The sequence below is a fragment of the Prionailurus bengalensis genome, chromosome B2 (genome assembly GCF_016509475.1).
Source record: "Prionailurus bengalensis isolate Pbe53 chromosome B2, Fcat_Pben_1.1_paternal_pri, whole genome shotgun sequence".
Lineage (NCBI taxonomy): Eukaryota > Metazoa > Chordata > Mammalia > Carnivora > Felidae > Prionailurus > Prionailurus bengalensis.
Genome location: NC_057349.1, coordinates 137,134,425 through 137,157,725, shown reverse-complemented (window position 1 = coordinate 137,157,725; position 23,301 = coordinate 137,134,425). Strand labels below are relative to the sequence as shown.

Below are 23,301 nucleotides of genomic sequence, written 5' to 3'. Positions count from 1 at the left end.
AGAACAAAAACATAATCCTATTCTTTTTCCTTTGGTCTGTCAGTAAGTTGCAGTCGTTTTTGCTACAACATCAGACTTTCTTGGAAAAATGTGAAACATGGATGGAATTCCTGGTTCAAACGGAACAAAAGTTAGCAGTAGAGATTTCTGGCAATTATCAGCATCTTTTGGAGCAGCAGAGAGCACATGAGGTAGGTTATGCCAGTGGGTTTTCGGGTAATAATAATGCCATGTGGAGGAGTTCAAACACTGTATCTTGTGTTGATAGCTCTTAAGCTTGGAGTTTTCCCATCTTAATTACAAAAGTGTGGTCTAGTTCTTTGCTTCCATAGTTGGCTTTAAAAATGTGTCAGGCGTCAATATCCTGTGATGTATACTGCCGGAATTGTGGTAAAAGTCTCCTTATGGGGGGTGAGGGGTGGGGAGAGGGATCACGGGTGTGTGTGGAAGGAATGCAGAAAGACAATTTTTGAATTGAGTTACATACTACGTTAATATTGCCAAGGCTAGTTGATTAAGAAATTATGCCTTGATCACGAGTCTTTGATAAATGAAAATTGTGTGTTCTGTAAAAAGCATTTCCGTACCAGATATCTCCAAGTGTACCTCTTGGTCAAGACTCATTATAATTATCTCTTAAGAAACAGTGAAGAGAGAACTGTATGCGAAAAGCAAAATAATTAATTTGCTATTAGTCTCGGTTTCCTGGTATAACTAAATTGTCCCATGTATTTATGAAATATACGCAAATGGAGAGAGAGATAGGATTTACCTAAAAGCAGAGAAAAGCTTAATGCAGAGCTTGAAAGAGAATGAAACTAGGGGCATATGGGTGGCTCAGTCAGTTGAGCACTGGACTCTTGATTTCACCTCAGGTCATGATCTCACAATCGTGAGATCAAGCCCTGCATTGAGCTCCACATTCAGTGTGGAACCTGCTTAAGATTCTCTCTCTCTCTCTCTCTCTCTCTCTCTCTCTCTCACTCTCACTCTCTCTCTCTGTCCCTCTGCCTATCTCCCCAGTTTGTGTGCTCTTGCTCTCTCTCTCTCTCTCACACACAAAAAAGAATAAAACTAATTTTAAAGCATTTTCCTTAAATTTTAAAAATAGAGAATTTAAAAATGTAGAAGGTATTTTTAAGTCCATTTTTATCAAGGTGACTTAGAATGGAATAAAAGACAATGAATCAAAACTAAAGCCAGCTATCACTTTATATCCACTATGATGACTATGATGAAAAAGACAGCATGTGTTGATGAGGGTATCTAGAAATTGGAATCCTCATGCTACTGGTGGGGATGTAAAATGGTGAAGCTGCTTTGGAAAACAGTTGGACAGTTCCTGAAAATATTAAACAGAGTTACTGTATGACCCAATAATTCTACTCTTAACTTTATACCCAAGAGAAATGAAAATATGTGTCCAGAAAAACTTGTGCAAGAATATCGTCCATATCAGTGTTATTTATAGTAACCCGCAAGTGGGAACAACTTAAATATCCATCAGCTGATGAATGAATAAATAAAATGTATGTATTTTATATCCATCCATGGATATTATATATCCATCAGCTGATGAATGAATAAATAAAATGTATTGTATTCAGCAATCAAAAGGAATGTGGTGATGATACATACTTCACATGGTCAACATTGAAAACATTATGCTAAGTGGAAAGAAGCCAGTCACAAAAGACAGGCAGGATGCTATTTACATGAAATATCCAGAGTAGGCAAATGCATAGACACAGAAAATGTTAGTGATTACCTAGTGCTCATGGACTGGGAAGAAATGGAGAGTGATTGCTGAGTGTGGAGTTCTTTTCAGGGTAATGGTCTAAAGAAAATAGTCTAAAATTGATTGTCATGGTGTGTGCCCAACTCTGGGAACATAGTTAAAGTCCTTAAATTATAGACTCTAAGTAGGTGAATTGTTAAGGCATGTGAATTATTATCTCAATAAATTTGTTTTAAAAACTGTGGAAATAATTTGAAAAACTTTCTGTTAAATTTTTTTAGCGAAAAAATTTTATTAACCAAATTAAGTTAAAAAACAGTGAGTTAAAAAATGTGAGGTTTTAAAATCTTTTCAACTTTCTAAAAGATCTTAAGCTATTCCCTATCTGAAAAAAAAACAGAATACTAATTATGTGTTGACACTTAATGTTATTAGGTGATTTTGAAAGAAGTGAAACATAATTCTACCTTTAGTCACTTAGTTTTACTAAACAAAAATGAAACTTTAAATATATCTTAATTGGTTGTTTAAAAATATATTATTTCGGGGTGCCTGGGTGGCTCAGTCGGTTGAGTGTCCAACTTGGGCTCAGGTCACGATCTCGCGGCTTGTGAGTTCAAGCCCCGCGTCAGGCTCTGTGCTGACAGCTCAGAGCCTGGAACCTGCTTCAGATTCTGTGTCTCCCTCTCTCTCTTTGCCTGTACCCCACTTGCACTCTGTCTCTCTCTCAAAAATAAATAAACACTAAAAAAAATTTTTTAATGCATTATTTCTATACTGCAGGATTTTACACATATCCTGATTCAACTGGAAACATTTTTCAAAGCTTTGCTAAAACCAGAATTTTTGGAAAGTTACCAGAAAACTGGTCACTGAAATTGGGAACTCTAAAGTATGTTTTTCTATTTTTCAAATAATAGTTGTTTCAAGCAGAGATGTTCAGTCGTCAGCAGATTTTGCACTCGATCATTATTGATGGGCAGCGTCTTCTAGAACAAGGTCAAGTTGATGACAGGTAGGATCCTTGATATATTATTATGAAGAAAGTTTCCAGTGAATTAGTTATTTTCTTTTTAATGATCAGATTAGAGGGCATGTATCTAATCTTCCTAAGGCAATTGTGCTGCAATGGAGCCTCAGTAATTGAAGGAGAGGCTTGTCTGAATCTCGGAAATGAGTGAGTATTGAGTCTTCTTTAAGAACTGCTATTATATTATATAAAGGACATAGAGTAATTGGAAATCACCTAGCCAACCTTCTCCAGACCTCTGCAGGAGACTGGAATTAATGAATAGATCAGAACAAATTGTATCGATGATGTATCAATGGTTTATAAACAGGTGCTTCTAATATTCTCATACAGCTACAGAAATTGTATCCTCAAGGGAGCATAGAGATCACTAGATCATCTCTCTTACTTATAGATGAACACTTGAGGTCCAGAAATGTGAACTGATGTGACCAAGGTCACTCAGCTAAGTAGCTGGTTTTTAGTCAGGACCAGACAGCTTTCCCATAGCATGGTAATTCCAGGTTTGAGAATGGTTTACTGCCTTAAGGCAGCAGACACACAAACTGAAATCCTGCTTCCTCTTCATTTACTTAGCAGATTGCCTCTTTATTAAAAATGAAGAGGCAAAATCTAGCTCATCTTTTGACTTCTGGTATGTGAATTGACCATTTCATACTGTGTTTACATTTCCTGAGAACAATAGCTAGTCTATTGCATGTACTTTATGTGGTGATATTGGAGTATAACTGCATTTATTACATAAAAACATCTCTCCCATATTAAGGCCCAGTAACCGTGATTAGAATTAACTTAGTGTTGTTTTCAAAAATGAAAAAACAAAAAACAAACAAACAAAACAGAACATAAATCATTGTTTTTACTAAGAGGGTTTTTTTTTTTTTTAATGTTTTGGAAGCAATTTCAGTTTTGAGTGGATATTTCTTTGGAGGTAACATGGAACATTTTCATGGTCATGCTATGGAACAACAAAATATGATAACGTATTTATTCTTTTCTAAAAAATGATGTATTTAAATTCAAGTTAGTTAATATACAGTGTAGTATTAGATTCAGGGGGACAACCCAGTGACTCATCACAACCCAGCAATTGAAAACTACTAGGTAATTATCCAAAGGATACAAAAATGCTGAATCCGTATTTATTCTGTTCAAAGTGAGCCAGACTTAAACATGGGCTTTACAGAGAATTTAAGGCCTTCAAAATAAAACAAGTTCAAATTCAATTAGCTTATTCTTTGCTTTAGCCTCCCTTTATCAACTCTATAACAGTATTATAAAAGTTTAAGTGAGGAAGTAAAACAAAATTTAAAAATCATGTACAAGCCAACATCTATTCAATTGTAAATTTTAACAGTTAAGGAGAAACACCAAAAAGAAGAAAATGGGAGGGTTGAACCAAGGATAATTCTCAAAGTTGAAAGGAAAAAAAAAAAAAATTTGGATTAGAGCACAAAAGCACCAGATTAAGAATGTATTGTGTTTTAAAAGTTCATTTCTAAATTTCGTGTTGAGAGTTCAAGTTCAGCCACAGAAACAGTGTCATGTGTTAAGTATTTCCTCACACTGGCAGGAAGCTCAGGACTGTTGAGGACAAGGGCTCCAAAGACATAGTGGATGGTGGCCTGAGGGGGAAAGTACTGTGGGAGGGTACTTTTCATGTTGCAGGACGTTCTCAAGTCCTCCAGTTAAATGTTTTCGGAAATGATGGATGCTTGTAACTTCTGGGGGAGTTTCATGAACCTAATTCATCACATTTGATTCTACTGCAATTAGATTATTAATATCAGAATTTCCTTTCAGAAGCAAGAAGCACCAATAATACATTTGGTTTACAAAACCAAGGTGTATAGTGGGCCTAGATAATGAGAGGTGTCAAGAATGTAGGGGTCCAGAACAGTCAGTCAAGCTCAGATTGGAAGCCACCCTCAAGAGGAGAAAATAGTATATGGAAGGGAAGAAAAGCAAAACTTACGTGATAGAGAAAAAACAAGTGATGTTACACTTTAGTATTCAAAGGTGAATAATGCTCTAATCTACAGAGAAATTCATTCTATTTGATATAGGACAAACGAATTGTAGAACCACAAATTAAAACTTCATAGAGAACTACCAACCCCCTTTTTAAGGTTGAAAACACAGATGTAGGAAGGACAAACTAAAAGATCTGAGATTATTTAGCCTGAAGTTAAGAACACTTACATAAAACTTACTCTTTTTAAGTATATGGACAACCTTCATACAGCCAATGATAACTAGATAGTTTGCATTTTTATAAGAACAAAATGAAGTAGGCTTAACATGTAGAGGGGACGATCTAGATTCATATGTAGAATAATTTGCTAAAGATTAGGGCTGTTTACTGTAAGAGAATACAGAGAGTTTCCAAGGACAGTTTTAAAGAAACATTTTTAAATAACATGGTTTTATTTAAGTGGCTTATGATTCTGGCTGAAATAACCCCGCGTTGTTCATCCAAAGTGGCTTATAATTCTGGCTGAAAACTGAAGTGCATAAATAAGTTTTGGTCCTCATTTTCTCCCGCTGTAGCACAAACAAGATGTCGCCTCCTGCTGCATACACTTCTTAGGGTTTGGGCACATTCCCGTGGTGTCACTACCCAATACTCCCTGCCTCTTGTGTACTCAGGGAGAGAATAGATGACAGTGACTTTACAGATATGCCTTTAACCTGTGCTGAGACATGAAAATACTCACTGTTTGCCAAAACCAATAGTTTGACTGCTATAAATTTTAAAAATGACTTGAAATAGACCCAGTAACAGATCCTGGAATGATATTTGAAAACCTCTGCCTTAACTCACTTCTCAGGGCTTAGGGTCACCAAACATATCCACATTGTGTGTAGACATGTCTGATTATGAAAATGTACCCAGGGTAACAAAGTTTCCTCCCTATGTAATTATTTCTGCACCAGGGATGAATTCAACCTGAAACTGACCCTTCTCAGCAATCAGTGGCAGGGAGTGATTCGCAGGGCCCAGCAAAGGAGGGGCATCATCGACAGCCAAATTCGCCAGTGGAGGCGGTACAGGGAGATGGCAGAAAAGCTTCGTAAATGGTTGGTTGAAGTGTCCTATCTTCCCGTGAGTGCTCTCGGAAGTGTCCCAATACCACTGCAGCAGGCAAGGACCCTCTTTGATGAAGTGCAGGTAAGGTGCAAAACACACGGTCTTTAAACCTCTTCTGTGTTTCCACTGCACGCTTTACCCTCGCCTCAGTTCTTCGCAAGGATTCTGGAGTGACACTGGAATGAGGACAATCATTGTTCCCAAGTGTCAACAGTAACACACAATACAATTGCATTACAAAGCCCGTGTATAGTGATGACACTCTGTCTGGCCGGGCCCAGCTGCTTACAGACCCTCTCCACTTTCCACACCAGTGCCTCCCAGCAGCTCACTAATCCCCAGCATGGAGGCAAAGACAATGGCCGGGAAAGGAACACTGCATTGATTATACTCACGAGCAACGTAAATGTGTAACTTAAGCATTCCGGAAAAGATAAAAGTCTATGTCCTGTCTGAGCTTTTTGTCCATTCCTGGCTTGGCTCCGTACTTCCATCTATCTGGGAACTGGGGACTCCAGCCCCTTAGACAGATACGTCCTAGTGCTCTTATCAGTGCTTCCCAGTATGTATTATGGTCTCCTTTTGCTTTGGCGGTCACTGCTCTCCGCTTTCTTTCTCCTCGCTTCTCTGGGAGACCTCATCCACACATGTGTCTGCCTGCTACCAGCAGAGAAGGGCCAGCGTGGTATCTTCCAGTCCCATCTACCTCCTGAGCTTTCAACTTATATATTCAGATTATATATGTGTGCATACAGACCTAGTATGCACCATGGGTTCCAGCTTCCAGCAGGGCCTGTGATCTCAGGACCAGCCATTCTCCAGCAGTCCATTTCCCACATCCCCAGCTCAAGGAAATGTCTGGCAGCGGCTAACGCTTCTATCACTTGGACCCTGGGAGGTGCCCTAGAGCTATATTCTTTGCCTCTCCCTTCCCATATCTAATATATTCCCACTGCCACTGCCTTAGCGGTGCTCATGATAGATGATAGCTTTCTTCTTCTTCTTCTTTTTTTAATGTTTATTTATTTTTGAGAGAGAGACAGAGCATGAGTGGGGGAGAGGCAGAGAGCGAGAGTGAGATACAGAATCTGAAGGAGGCTCCACGCTCTGAGCTGTCAGCACAGAGCCGGATGCGGGGCTTGAACTCACAAGATCATTACCTAGGCCGAAGTTGGACGCTTAACTGACTGAGCCACCCAGGTGCCCCCATAGACGACAGCTTTCTAACCTGTTAGTATATCCAATATATGCCCACCTGCCATTCTGTCTTCTACCCTCCTGCAAAGTGTTGTAATCCAAACACATCACTTCCTTGCTTAATATTCCCCTGTGAATCTCGGTCACTTCCACTATTAAAAAAAAAAATGCCTTTGCAAGCGTGGTCTTGTGTCCTCTTCTGCCGCTCTATCACACGCACACTGCATTCCCCCTGAAAACTGCATCCAGGATCCTGAATTCATCATCTTTATCTCAATGGCAAATTTTCCCATCTTCATTTCTCTGTGTGGAAGGATTCCTCTGACTGACTCCTGGCCCTCCTCACACCAGGTCCTTCTTTTTTTTTTTTTTTTTAAGTTTTTTTTTTTTTTATTTATTTTTGGGACAGAGAGAGACAGAGCATGAATGGGGGAGGGGCAGAGAGAGAGGGAGACACAGAATCGGAAACAGGCTCCAGGCTCTGAGCCATCAGCCCAGAGCCTGACGCGGGGCTCGAACTCACAGACCGCGAGATCGTGACCTGGCTGAAGTCGGACGCTTAACCGACTGCGCCACCCAGGCGCCCCTAGGTCCTTCTTAATCTAGTAGTGTTCCTATGTCTCTAAGACTCATGAAGCCTTTTCCCTTCGAGGAAGCCTGTCTTGCATCCACATGGGTTAGATATTTGAGCACTGGTCTTTCTTGGAACCGGTTGTTTGTATCAAACAAGTGTCCTAAATGTTTTCGGCAGAAGAAATAAAAAGACCATAATAAAACTTAAAATAAGTAGGAGTGGGTCCCCTACGCATCAGTCTCATGGGGCAGTTTTCATATTGCATTGTGACTGCATTTAATTTGGGGACAGAAACTAAGCCTCCCCCTGTCGAATCCTCACTCATGTGTATACATCGCTTCATTCATGCCCAGAGTACGCGCTCAGTAATGTTTGTTGTATCGAGGGGGCGTGCTATGTATGAAAACCCGTAGGGTCGTTTAAAAATCCTTGGAATAGGGATATGGTGAAGAAAAGAATGAGAAAGTAAAAAGCAACGGTTCCTTTCAGTTCAAAGAAAAAGTGTTCCTGCGACAACAAGGCAGCTACATCCTAACAGTGGAGGCTGGCAAGCAGCTTCTGCTCTCGGCCGACAGTGGAGCTGAGGCCGCCTTGCAGGCGGAACTTGCTGAAATCCAAGAGAAATGGAGATCGGCCAGTGTGCGTCTGGAGGAACGGAAGAAAAAGCTGGCCTTCTTGCTGAAAGTAAGTTCATCTCCTTCCTCCTAGAGACCTGATGCAGTTTAAGGAGCCACACAGGTAGTTGCGCTGCTTCCTCCTGTTGTTAGCTTTTGAATCAGATGATGGGAAGATTAACTCACACCCTGCAGGTTTTTGACACCCTGTGTCTTATTTAAGACTTTGTCCTGTCTTGCACGAGCTGGAGAAGTTTCCTAGTTTTCAGCAATGTGTCTTGCAGAAAAATCCCCCAAATAAGTAGTTTTAAGTCTAATAAGACTGTCCAAGTGATGAATTCTGATTAATGGTCCGTGCTAAGCCAAGAACCGTGTGATGACTTTATAAATCCAAACAGGAATGCAAGGAGTAGATTCCACTCCCTGATCTGAGACTCTAAAGTGGTTTTTAAGATTGATATCTCTTATTTTAGAGCAAGAAAAACCTATCCAAGAAGATACTCTTGATTTCATTTTCACTTATCCAAGCACGTTGCTATGAGATAAAATTCGGGAGGTATATTAAGCCTTTCGTTGGATACAGAGAGCATACTGATCAACTGCAAGTTCAGGGAGATGTAGATTTATCCAGATCCCCCACAATCCAGTTTTCTCCCCCCTCACTTGACAATGCTATATATAAAACATGATACATGCATTGGAAAAAGAGCATGGTCTCTACTCAGATAAATCCAAGTTAAAAGCATAATAAACCAAGTAACCTGGTTAACTCAACCTGTCTAAGCCTCAGTTTCCTCCTCTATAGTGCGGGTATGATAACCCCTCCTGCACATGGCATTGTGAGGATTTAATGATATAATGAAGGTAAAAACAGGCGGCACGTTACCTGCACATTTGGGCATTCAATAAATGATGGTAATTGTCATTGTTGGTATTATTATCATATCAAAAAGTGAACAGAGCTAAGGAGTAAAGGTTTGTATATGTTGATAATCACCAACACTTTAACAAAATTATCTATTAGGTTTGGCCTGCCACTTTTTTGGATCACAGGTAATAACCAAAGGGAATGGAACACGTTTTGCTTTTATAATACTTAAAGTATGCACACCCATTAGGTTTATTCTGTTGGATTTTATTTAATAATATATTACCTTCTGTGTAGGAAACACTCCATCAAAAATACCACTGAACGTTTGATAAAGAACTTTTATTTGCGCACAGCGCAATTCATCAGTAATACAATACGCCTGATTCTTTTTTCTTCTTTTTTGCTTTCAGGAAAGGATTAAAAACATTGTAACTCATTCTGTAGAGATCATGTTAATCCTATATTTTTCTTTATTTGCAATGTGATTTTTGGACGCACCCCCGAGAATTTAATAAGGCGAAATGGCTGAGTCACTGCATTTACTTTTCTCGCCAGTCTGTCTGTTGGCGTGTAAGATGTCTGTCCGCTTTGATAGATGATCACAGACCATGCCATCTTGCTATTCCCTTGTAATTCATGTAGCAAAAAGACTGGGTTATAGCTTCAGAATCCAAGCCATCCTTGGAAAGGGGAATCCTTATTCTTGTTAAAGTTGATTTTATTTTATTTTTTAGTTTATTTTGTTAAGTTGATTTTATTTTAAATCAGACATGAGGACCTAATTGCCTAAGAAGAAATTTATGCAGCTAAATTCTAATGTTAATGTCATTTTCTTTATTTTAGTGTATCTTCATACCACAGCTATGGTGCTTACCTGTGTTTAGCTCTTGATTTAATGCTCTGAGTAAATATGCCAGGAATACAGTGATTATATAATTCTGTGGCCTATATGTTCACATGCTTTCCTGTTGCCTCTTAGTTTTATTATGGAAAATAGGAAACTGGCCTTTTCTCGTTTAGATCAATGAACATTTATCGATGGCATGTGGATAGGTTTCAGACTGTGAAGGGTTCATGGAGAATGCTGCTGAATTTAGTAAGAAGATCTCACTATGCTGAGCATTAATGAACTCATTGTAGCCTGGGAATACTGAGATACTTCAACAGGGGGGAATTGGAACAGATCTGTCCAAGACAGACAGTTTGTGGTTTTTTTGTTTGTTTTTGTTTGTTTTTTTTCTGGTAAATGGAAAGAGAGAATGTGGTTATGCACTCTAGGAAGTTCCCTGTAGGAATTTAAAAGTACAGTGAGAATCTTGGGCCAAATGCTCAGTCTGGTTAGAAACAAAAAGACCTTTTGGGTAGGGAGGCGCTTTAGTCAGCACTTCTTACAGAAGACAGGTGCGCTCATAGCACGTATGGGCTGCTGCACTAAAAATAAAGTGTCAGGAGAGGAGATAGAAAGAGCCCAGATGAGAAAAGACTGGTGACAAAGGAAGAGATAATGTGAGGGAAAAGGTACCATGCTCACTACCGAAAGCATTTCTAGTTGTCTTTCTCTGGAGTTCAGTAATTTAAGTTGTGGGGAGTGGCCACTGGACGTGGGGGTGGGGGTGGGGGTGGGGTATCAGAAAGGGGTGGGGGGGGAGACAGGAGTGGGAGGTAGTCGGCAAAATTAAGGAGATCTATTTAGATAAACTTAATTTGAACTGTCTCTGAGACACCAGATAGGACTTAATTTGTAGATATGGTCCATTATGGTTCCTTTAATAATTTTTCTCTTTTACTTTTTTTTAATAAAGAAAGAAATACATGTGTCTGAAAAAAATGCAGGTAATAATTGAAGTATGTAGAGTGAAAAATGAAATTTCCTCTCTACTGCCACCAGAGGTATCCACTGTTACCAGTTTGGCGTGTAACCATCTGAAATATAACCACATAATGTATATTCTTCGTCACTCTGTAGAGATCTACCGATCTACCCCTCTGTATACCACCAGCCTCTATCTACCGCTCACCTTGTGATATTCTTCTTCGGAGCACTCATTAGTGTTTGGCATACTAGATGTATATTTTTAACATTTTGCCTTATCTCTCTTCTTCCATTTGCTGATTGTTTCCCATTTTATGTGTTATATACTCAACCCTTTGTGACATGTTTCAGCAGGATCAAGATAGAGCCCACCAAGTGCCAGCCTTTTGTAGTTGTGCATTTCTACTTCTGTAACAATTCAAATTTATGTGCCTCATACTAGTCGTATAATGAATTGAATCAGAGTCAAGGTTATATTATTTTTACATTTCATCTCACTTTTCTTATTCAAACACATTTCATCCTGAAAGAGATTCCATATTCTCTTTTTTTATCTCTTATAGAGCATTTGAGGTAGTGTAGACACATCATAGATGGGGCTAGGAAAGGGGCAAAATAGTACAATTATACTCTTAACCTCTGCGGATTGATTCAGATCCAGATAACATTTTTGAGTCCCCGTAATATTCTGGGCATTGTATTTGGTGCATTCACACCCATTGCTTCCTCCAACCCTCCAACAATCATCGAGTCTGTATGCCCATTTTCATAGGGAAAACTGAGGCATAGCATAAATGTAGAACTCCCACTGTTCTGATGCTGCCTACGTGAAAATGGATGTGGACTCCCCTTCGCGTTATTCACCAGGGTATCTGTATTGTTTCTGTGGGATTCAGGAGAGTGTTTAGCTTTCATTCCAGTTTCCTACAAAGAAAAAATACCATGAACTTTCTTTCCCCTCCCATTCTAGGACTGGGAAAAATGTGAGAATGGTATAGCTGATTCTCTGGAGAAGCTACGGACTTTCAAAAAGAAGCTGTCTCCACCCCTGCCAGATCACCACGAAGAGCTCCATGCAGAGCAAATGCGTTGCAAGGTGAATGACTGGACTGACGTTTTAGCCATCACTTACCTGTGTGCTTCTGCTGTAATGTTGCCTCTGAAAGCCTAATTCTGTCAAACTGCTGTAGCTGTCTACATGTAGATGCACGTTCCTAGGATATTGCGTTAGGGCAGGCAACTCTGGTGAAACTTGGTTGTTGATTTATTGCAGCTGATGAAATTATAGGCTAGTTCGTGGATTATCTTGAGAAAGCAAATGACAATGGAAAACACAGCATTAAAAGACATTTAAAAGCTGGATCAAGGGCAATAAACACAGTCTTTTTAAAGCATCTACACTGGGGAGTTGTTGCAGCAGAATAGTCTAGTTTACGGAAAGAAGAGCGAGGCTTGGCAGCCTGGAAATTCTGCAGACAGTGGCTGTTGGAGGAACACCGTGCCCTCCAGACTCTTCCATAAGGAAAATGGGATCTGTAAGTAGCTGATTTCAGTCAGAGCATGGAGAGACACAGTCATTCAGTTACTCTCAGGGCCCTGACTACCTAAAGAGCAAGGTCAACCTGTCAAGTCACCGTTGGAAACAAATCAGGAGCTGATACAGACCCCTCCCTGCATCATGAGCTCATGGAGACCAAAATGACCTAGTGGCTGTAGGATTTGTTCTGTCCATGCCCATCTAGTCAGCTGAAGTCTTTGGATGGCAGTTCTCTGCTGAACGGATGTGCAGATCTAGTAAAAACTGTCTTTGCAAATGCTTTTTCTCCCCCGAATAATGCATGTCTTTGCATTCCCCAGTCATTTGCAAATTACTGCTCTAGAGTAATGCTGTTTAAAACTTCACACGTACTTAAATGATTTGGATTTTAAGCAGAAGTTCTCTGCTTCACTCTAAGAAGTCATAAGCATTAAAGAAAGGTTGATTTTTTAAAAAGTCTTAAAATCATGAAAAGTCTTAAAATCATGATGTCAGAATTTTCCACCAGTATTAAAATTTAAGGATATTCTTTGAAACTTGAAAGAGGCAGGTTTAGGAAAAATAAGAGATAATATACATTAATTACATCATGGATGGCAAATAAGGAAAATATTACCTTGAGATGTAAATTCAGAAATATGCAAAGATTAAAGCGTTTGTCAGTTTATAAGAAGTGATGAAAGAAAATTTTGATAAACAGAAACGAGCATCAATTGGGCTCCTCCGATGTGCCAGTGATTATGCCAATATTATCTCAGTTGGCATAAACACAAGCTTACAAGTACAATCTGTTATTTCTGTTTTATAGATGTGAAACCTGCGCCTTCTAGAAGTTTAATAATGTCTCAAAGTGAGTCAGTATCAGGGCTGCCTGAATCCAGAGGCTGAATTTTTACTACATGGACTCATCTAACGGAGTCCGTGGGTCTGAAACAGTTGGTTTTTGGTGGTGGTGGTGTTTCTTTTATAATCCTTACATCGTGGGTTATATCTGATGTTTGGGTTAGGGCCTAGAAATTGGAATTAAAAGGGGAAAAATCTTTACATTGGTTTAACAGTTTAATGTCTGCAAATATAAGCAGAAATACTGTATATTTAATTCACCTGGATGGTTTGGTCTTTCAGCCAAATACTGTTACCATGGGACCTCGTCTCCTAAAATACAACAGTTACAAACACACCCTGCTATTAAGTTCAGAGATTAAAAGGATGCATTTTGGTCCAGCTCTCTGCTACTCTTCCCCAAAGCACCCTTTGCAGCAAAACAAAGCAATTACCTGGAAAATTCAGACTAAAATCTTGTTTGTCTAAATTGCCTGAGAAGTTAGCCTCAAACAGTACTGTTAATTGCCTTTGCTTTTGGAAACTTGTCACCTGTGTGAAGAGACAAAAAGATAGGGGAAAAGCCACGTGAAATACTCGATTTATACACAAAATTGGCTGGAATCTAAAAGCATCAACAGCTGGCAAAAGGCAGGTTATACAAATTGCAAAACTGGTCATCGGTTCAAAGCATGCAAAAACCAGCATCAACTCATCCAAATACTGTTTTATGGATTTGTTCTTAAATCATTCCCCAAAAGGACAGAGTACATAATTTTTTTCAGTAACTTGAAGAAATCTGTGTTCCTAGAAGAAATGTATTTCCATTATTTTCAATTGAGTAATAATAGCAATGGATCTTTTCAGCAACTGTGTTAAGTCTCTATCACAGACTATAGCAACTTCATAGTGTTTGAAGGTGAAAGTTAACCTAGGAGTTAGTTTTTTTGAAAATATTTTGTTAACATGATCAGTAACTCAGGACAAAAATAAAGGCTGTATCAGCCGTTCATGAAATCGGTTTAAAAGTAAAGAAGATCGTGCAGTGATGAAACTTCAGCTTAGAAAAGATGTGCCAAAACGATCAATTAAATGGCAAATAGATCATAGGAAGATTCTGCAAGCAACCGGGGGTTTTGTCAGTAGAACTTGGCCAAGTATCAGATTACATCAGCGCAAATAAAGTAGATACCAAGTGAGATGTTCAAATAGAATGGGATGGAAAGATCATTGTACCGAGAGGGGATTCCTAATACACCTCAGAAATTGATGATAGATATCCATGGGTATTCACGTTTTGGGGGGGGGTTGTTGCTTTTTTCTTTAATCTAGGAGTTGGAAAATGCAGCTGGGAACTGGACAGATGACTTGGCTCAGTTGGCTCTGCTGAAGGACACCCTCTGTGCCTACATCAGCGCCGATGATATCTCCATCCTGAACGAACGCATGGAGCTTCTGCAGAGACAGTGGGAAGAACTGTGCCACCAGGTAGGATGAAGTCTAGACTCCGCGTTAGCTCGGTAAGGTGGAAAACTGGAAGATGGCTTAGAGCGTCAAATGGCTTGACCCATGTTTGGACCCATCCCATAACTCAGAGTAGACACAGAGGAAGAACTCTGGTTTTTGTGAGCATATTTCAGATTAAGTCAATTAAATCCTAATATTATATTTGAAATGCATCCAAACTGGATTCTCTTGCTGTCCCTTTCACTGGCCAACAAAACAGTGTAAGAGGAAAACCAGTTTTTTGGTTCACAGATGGGGTCTTGCTAGGTGGATACTGGTGGTCTTTTTCTACTTTAACATGTGAAAAAGCTTTGTTTTATTTGCAACTTCGGCTAAAACTGTGGGGGTGGTTTTGTGTTTGGAATTATCATGGCTTATTGATTTACCAGAGTTGTTTCCTCGTAATTCATGTGTTTGGCATTTTTAGTCATACCTGATTCGTACCTTCTTAATAGCTTAAAAGAGATCCCAGATTGGATTTTGATTTTGAAATGAGAGGGAAAGATTGGCGGAAAGGCAATGAGAAGGCATCCAAAGTAAAGAGGAATGACATAGATCAAAGGCCCACAAGTGAAGAACAGACTCTGACCGAGGGCCTTGAGACCGGACCCTCTGGGAAGCTGGAGTGTGTCTATAGTGTCCCTTCCTTCACCTGACTGCTCTGCTTGGCACATAATAGGCTGTGATGCATGGTTGATATTTGTTAAATGGGTCAGTCACATGAATTATTGTGAATTTCACAAGCTATAGCAGATGCTCCTACAATCAAGTTTACAACAGAGTGGAGAGGAGAATGAGTCCAGAAGAACTTGTACAGTGAAGAAGAAAACTGGTATAAACAAGTTAAAACAATGTATAATGATGTAAGCAAACTAAGGGCAGTTTGGGTTGCAGGGAATAAAGGAAACGCTTGTTGCAGCAGATAAATCTCGAGCTGAGTGCAGGGAGATGGGGAGCAGAGGGGACAGATTGGTGTGGAGGGAGCAAGCAGATGGGTTGCATGAGGTCACAGCTTGAATAAAGGTACAGGTGTGGAGTAGACAGAGGACCTGGCTGGGGAGAGGCAAGTGTTGGATGGATGCGGAAGGGGCTTTTGAGAAAGGTCTCGGTGCCTACCCAGTTTCAGGCCAACTGTGCTATGCTAGAGACCTCTTCTCTGCCATCCTCCCCACTTTTTCTGACTTTAGAGGTGCTTATCTTCATGCTTCAGGAAACATTAAGCAAAGTTTAAGAGGCTCAGAGCCTCCTAATTGATTTGACATCAACAAGAAATTTGTTGTTAGGTAAATTTCTCTGTATGTTTAGATTAAAACTGAGATACTTTTCAGACTATGAGCCAAAGAGAAACCCTGGAGCACACTTTGTAAATGTGTGAAGAATTTCCTATGAATATATACCTTTAAAAGGCAGGAATGTAAGAGATGATGTTGAGTTCAAAATTAATTTAGCCATTTTTTATGGAGCTTCATAGTCTTAGTGAACACAATGAGAAACTTACATGGAGTGTAATAATACTAATCACAATAGTATATACCTCTCTGAATTATTCAAGCCCAAATCAATACATTAATATCCAGTAAATTATCATATAATTTTCTAATGTAAGGACTTTATCATGGCATATCATGTAAGTGAAAGATAATTTGGTGGGTACAAATAATGGAAAATGATCATATTCAATTACTTTTATGAGCCTTATTCATTTGTTTTTCCTAAGATTGAGAAAACTCCATCACTACTTGCTGACTCAACACTTTTCAGTGTATCTGTGAAGTTAATTTTACTGTATCTGTTTCTCTGGCTGATTGATGTCTACAGAGCCTTCAGAGAGATAACACTTGAGATATTGGCTTCCATTCCTTTTCCAAACCTGCCATGAACTGCCCTACCCCAAGATCTTGCTCAGATCATTCTTCCTGACTAGACTGACCATTCCTTCTCTTCTAATTTTAACCTTTTTTCAAACTCCATAACCCCTGTGATGCCATTGTTTGAGATCCTCAGACGTCAGTATTTTTCTATTCCTCTGAACTCCCATTTCTGTTTTGTCCAAACCATCATGTGACAGTGAGTTGTTCCTCTCTTCTTTCTTTCTTTCTTTCTTTCTTTCTTTCTTTCTTTCTTTCTTTCTTTCTTCTTCTTCTTCTTCTTCTTCTTCTTCTTCTTCTTCTTAATGTTTGTGGCTTTATTTCAAGACTATGAGGCCCTTGGGTCACCTGAGTGGCTCAGTCAATTAAACGTCTGACTTCAGCTCAAGTCATGATCTCACAGTTCATGAGTTCAAGCCCCATGTTGGGATCTGTGCTGACAGCTCAGAGCCTGGAGCCTGCTTCAGGTTCGGTGCCTCCCTCTCTCTCTGTTCTTCCCCCGCTCATTCTCTGTCTCTCAAAAATAAATAAACATTAAAAAATTTTTTAAAAAAAGACTATGAGACCCTTAAGAATTAAGACCATTTCTTTTTATCTCCAGTGCCTAGAACAGCTAAGTGTTCATAGGTACTATTAATTAAGACAAGACTTCAGGGTATTTGTTTTATGTCATAATTCTCATGTTCTTCTAAATGTAAAATAATGGCAAGGTCTCTGAATATTTTGAAAGTTAAGAAGATTACGATTGTGCAATATTTTTTGATTTAGGAAAACTGGTACTGGGTAAAAATGCTATGAGACACAAAGGGCATAAGCTTCTAGTTATGAGATGAATGAGTTCTGGGGCTCTAACGTACAGCACGGTAACTATAGTTAACAAGACTGTATTATATACGTGAAAGCTGCTAAGAGAATAGATTTTTTAATTTATTAATTAATCAATTTAAAATTTTATTTATTTTTTAAAGTTTATTTTGAGAGGGAGCACATGTGCACACTTGAGTGGGGGAAGGGCACACAGAGAGGGAGAGAGAAGCCCAAACCAGCCAGTGTTATCAACGCAGAGCCGGAAGGGGGATTTGAGATCATGAGATCATGACCTGAGCTGAAACCAAGAGTCAGGAGCTTAACCGACTGAGCCACCCAGGTGCCCCAAATTTTTATTTATTTTTCAAAATCCAATATCCGTAGCATACAATGTTATATTAGCTTCAGGTATTCATATAGTGATTCAACACATTACTCAGTGCTTGTCAACATAAGTGTACCTTTAATCCCCTTCACCTATTTCACCCGTCCCCTACCTGCCTCCCCTCTAGCAGCCACCAGTGTGTTCTCTATATTTCAGAGTCTTTTGTTTGTTTGTCTCCTTTTTAATTTGTTCATTTGTTTTGTTTCTTAAATTCCATGAGTGAAATCATATGGCGTCTTTCTCTGACTTATTTCACATAGTAGTGCAGCCTCTAGATCTATCCATGTTGTTGCAAACGTCAAGATTTCATTCTTTCTTATGGCTGAGTAATACCTTAAATGCTCTGACAGCATACACAAAAATAGGAATCATGTGAGATGGTGGGTGTGTTAAGTAATCTTGAGGTAATCGTTTCGCCGTGTCAACGTATATCACAGCACCACATTGAACACCTTAAACTTACACACTGTTGTAATTCAATTCTATCTCAATAAAGCTGAAAAAAGAGAAAAGGGGACAAAAATTTATATGTTTACAATTGCTCACCAGACTTAGATATATCTAGGCAATAGTCTGTTTGGAAATACAGTTTGAAGCTGCTGTTATCATATAATGTGCCCTGAAGAGATGAATACCTTGCACCTGTGAGTGGACTAAGTCAAAAAAGAGGAAGCAGATTGACTACATCGTGTTTCTAGAAACTTTCTAAATTGAATGTCTTCAGGCATGAAGGTAAAGCATACTGATCTGACGTTACTTCAATCTAAAAAGAATTAGTTAAACCAGTGAGATTTTAGGCATGGGTAGTCATACAGAGGTGTCAGGATGTAACTGTAAGTAGGAATATAAATTAGTTACTAGTCCTTGAGTGAGTTTCCGGAGTACTTCTGTCAAGCATGAAACCACAAAAGGAAATGAGCTTGGGGCTGTGTCTCGTTTTAAAAGTTAAAAACTTCAGTTAAACATGGCATTATCCCACCGTTAAAGAGCAAGTCGTGTGTCCATATTCCAATGGAAGCAGTTGATGAGAAGGCAGGAGTGATTGGGGCTGCCGGTGAGAGTGAGGAAGACACACTGTAAGTAAATGTTTCAGGGGAGGGTCGATAGTACAAAAGTAAACTGTTTATAAACCGACTCCCCAAATGGTCTGTTGTGCCCGTGTACAGCCTTAGCTTATCTTTGTCCTGATTCCTGTTTTGGTTCGTAGATCTGTGTGTAATTCTAGTTGAGACATAAATATATCACCATTGTAATTGCTTGGTGTTTTTCAAATTGTCATGGTAAAAATATTTGAAGTAGAAAAGGATGTATTTCCTGTTCAGCTGCCTCAGGCTCTGGAGGTTTTAGCTGGTTCTTGCCAGCTGTTGGCAATGCAGTGTGTGTGTATACCCTTGAGAAAACATAAATATGTGCTAAGCTGATCAAGAATTCGAGGGTTTCGGCTGAACCCAAAGAAAGAGAGGGTAACGCTCACTTATCATATAGCCTGAATATCAGTTTTACAAACCAAAAGGACAATGCCGTCTCCATCTTGAATGTAAGTCTTTTGAAACGCTTTTGGTGGCACTTTGCAACCACTGCTTGTGGTCTACCTGTTTCTTTCCTCTGTTGCTTTAGCATAATAAGCAAATGAAAGCAGTGCTTTCATGGTGTGTAAGAAACCCGAGAGCTTCTTAGTGGAGTTATTGAATACATGGGGGTCAAGGAGAAAAAAAATACTAAAAATTCAAATGATACCCTGTAGTAGTAGCAGCAGCAGTCGTATATTAAAGGCCGGCTTTTGTTAGATCGTCAGTATGTACCAGTGGCCTTCTTAAATTGTTTTCTTGTTCGTATTCTATTATGAGCCTTCTGTATTCTAGGACACCTATCAATGCTTGGCACATAGTAGACACTTGTTTACTGCAAACAATAAACATTTGCTTAATGAAATTTGGAACAGATGAAAATTCATTTATAATGAAGGAAGTGAGGCTTAGAGATGACAAGTGACCTTGCCCTGGTCATATCCTTAGTAAGTGATAGAGACTGGTTTTTTGAATCTCAGCTGCCTCTGGATATTTGATCGTAATGTTATATTGCAGCCTGTGTCAAAGACTCCAGCTTTGCTGGCTCTATCTCACACGGACTATAAGCAACTGCCTCAACTTTGTCTAACCTTCTCTTTTCTTATCTTTGGAATGGGGATAATAAAACCTACCTCTCAAAATCGTCTGGGATGTGGTGATCTTCCTTGCAGATGTTGAGAAAAGCCCTGGAATTCATCCTTGCTCGTGGCCAAGATTTGGGGGAAAAGAAAAGGAGGAGCTACACGTAGCAAGACCTATTAATCTTAAGTCTGAAGGGCAGGGGTTTTTGCCCTTTTCTTAGAAAACAGTTGCTTTTGGAGGTCCCAATTACAAAAATACAGTTTCCGTTTGGACATCACTTAAAACAGAATTTGAATGACCAGCCACACTCTTGACTCTGATGCTCTGTGAATGAGACGGAAAAGTTCTTCACCAGAAAATTCCAAATCTTAGCATTCCAGCAGAAGATCGGAATACACTCTGCTGTCAGAGTTTGAGAGGGAAGGGGTGCTGGAAGGATCATGCGCTTAGCTGAATTTTAGCTCCAAAAATTTTTAACCCGCCTTTTCTTAGCCTTTTCCATTCCTGCCCGTGAATTTACCCTAAGTAAATGCATTTCTCTTTGGCTGTTCTGTATTTTTCTGCCTCAAAGAAAACAATGATAAACTGACTTGTACTATTGGGGAAACACTCAAGGGATTCATCAGTGTCACCCTACCCAGAGAAACTTTTGTTTTAAAAGCTCATAATTAATTCAAAAGACTGAATTTGTGAAGACTGACATTTCAGAAACTATGTGAGGTTATGGGGCCCACTTTCTAAGCAGTTCACTCTGACTAGGCCCAGCCCTAGCATAGGGAACCTGGTCTGAAAGCCTAATTGTTTTCTTAGGTGTAGAATCATAGACATTTTGGGTTTTGTGGGACCTTGACTCATTAACAGAGCCAACTACAGGCAGAATTGCTAACTAGGAAGTATATAGCACCTTAAAAACTATTTTTATTTTGATTTTTTAAAAGGAAATTGGGGTGAAGTGTATCACAAAGTGAAATGGGTTGATGGATAAGGAATATATGTATTAAAGCAAAATGGAGCAAAATGTTAACAATTTGGGAGTTAACAATAGGGAACATGTTATGAGTGCTTGCCATTACAACTCTTTCCACTTTTCTGTATGCCTCATGTTTTTCATAATAAAATGTTAGTGAAAAAAAAGAAAATTGAGAGGTAGGTGCTTAATTTAATGGGATGACTGATAGAAGTCGAGCGTTATCAGCATGAGTGCGTAGAACATCCATAAAGAAGGATCATCTCATTGCCACTCAAATCACATGATATTTTGGTAACAGGTACTTTAGCCAACTAAAAATATTCCTTACGATCTTAACCAGCCCTGCAAAAACAAGACTATTATGATGTCAGAAAATTTTTAAGTTCTGGAAGGGATCACTCTAGACCCACAGATAAGGAACGGGCCCCTTGTGTTTCTAACGCAGAAAGGGCTGTTACAACAGCCCCATTCAAAAATGGACAAAGGATTTGACTAAATAGTTCCCTAAAGAAGATACACAAATGGCCAAGAAATGTGAAGAGATGCTCAACGTCATTAGCCATCAGAGAAACGCAGATCCACGTCACAGTGAGATACCACTGCACGTCCACTAGGATGACCAAAGTCAAAAGGCAGATAATAACAGGTGTCTGTGAGGATGTAGAGAAATGAGCCCCCTGTTGCTGGTGGGAACGTACGCTGGCACAGCCACTTAGGCAGGCAATCTGTAGCGCCACCGTGTAAGCTGGCAATTCCACTCCTAGGTATATACCCCCAAGGCCACTAAACATGTGTCCCCACACACACTTGGACACAAGTGTACAACAGCACTATTACAGTAGCCAAGAAGCAGAAACAACCCAAACATCCATCAGCAGTTGAGTTGGTAAATAAAACGTTGTCTATCCACACGACGGAATATCTTCAGTAACTAAAAGGAATGAAGCACTGACCCATGGTACAACATAGATGAACTTTAGAAACATGCTAAGCAAAATTGTATGGTACGTGAGTTAAATCTCAATAACGCCGTAATGCAAAAGAAATAGAGAAGGAAAAGACACAAAGGTTAATAAATAAGACAGAAAGCAGGAGGGAAGTAAGAGAACTTGTCCAAAGTAAAAGGACTGGTATAGAGCTGAGCCACAAGGGATCCGTCCTCCACTTCTGACCTCTTGCCACTGTGTCGTCTGTTCCAATCTCTCCAGATACCTGAGATTCAGTTCTTGCTTCCTTTTTTCTTTCCTCCCTTCTTTTCTTCCATTTCCCTTTTCTTCCTTATTCTTTCCTTTCCTTTTCCCTTCTTTTATCCTTTCCATTTTTCTCCTTTCCTTCCTTCATCTCCTATCCTTTCCTCTCTTTCTTCTTTCTACTTTCTCTTTCAATAAAAGTACATTAATGATGGTGTAGAATCTCTACAGGGAACCAATCACAGTGTGGGGCTGGGTTGTTCAGAACCTTTAATGAGTGAATGTGCATGCGTCTAACTCTTCAGGAGGCAAGTACAGGGTTGGATCCCCACCCTCCCCCCTCCCCTGGCATTTAGCAGTGGGGTCCTTGTTGTGAAAAGTGAACACTTGCTGGGGATTCCCTCCTGGCACCGTGTCCCAGGGAACAGTGACCTAAAGAGATGCACAGCTAGTGCTTATTCCAGTCCACCCAACTGACTTTATTGGCTTTTTCCCTCAGGGTACAAGTTCTGTTCTCATTATCCCTTTACATTTTCTCCCATTGAAACTTTTCAGCTCTCCTTAAGGCGGCAGCAAGTGAGTGAGAGATTGAATGAATGGGCTGTCTTCAGTGAAAAGAACAAGGAGCTTTGCGAATGGCTGACCCAGATGGAAAGCAAAGTTTCTCAAAATGGAGACATTCTCATTGAAGAAATGATAGAGAAACTCAAGAAGGTACAGGATGCATGGCTACATGTTTTCACTCTTCGTGACGCTTAGGCATACTTTTAATAGGTATAAAAAGATGGTCCTACTCATTATGAAATTACTGTCCTGTAAAAGGAGCACTATATTTTAAACGTTTGATCTTTTTAATATGAAATAAACTTGCATGGAAAGGCCTCTTTTACATACAAAATATATGGATGTGATGAAGTTAATTATCTGCTGGTAGACAAATGTTCAGTATTTTTTGGCTTTAGCTACCTGTTCAGAAGGAATCATTTATGTATATTGCTTTTGTGGTTTTGTTTTTGTTTTTAAAGAGGTAAAATCACTTGAGAGAAACCAAAAGAAAAAATTCTTAGGATTAGTTAAACTGGCATTTTCTCTATAAAACATAATTCATAGACAGTTACAAGAATGAAGACTTCCTGAG

At 39.4% G+C, this 23,301-nt stretch overlaps 1 protein-coding gene across 1 annotated transcript in view; it reads left to right on the top strand.

Moving 5' to 3' along the window:
- SYNE1 (spectrin repeat containing nuclear envelope protein 1) overlaps positions 1-23,301 on the top strand; it is a 472,071-nt gene that overhangs the window by 386,881 nt on the left and 61,889 nt on the right. Inside the window, 7 exon segments of the mRNA XM_043592628.1 lie at positions 44-191; positions 2,659-2,753; positions 5,706-5,940; positions 8,120-8,314; positions 11,899-12,024; positions 14,620-14,775; positions 22,719-22,877. Coding sequence (XP_043448563.1) covers positions 44-191; positions 2,659-2,753; positions 5,706-5,940; positions 8,120-8,314; positions 11,899-12,024; positions 14,620-14,775; positions 22,719-22,877 — 1,114 coding nt within the window.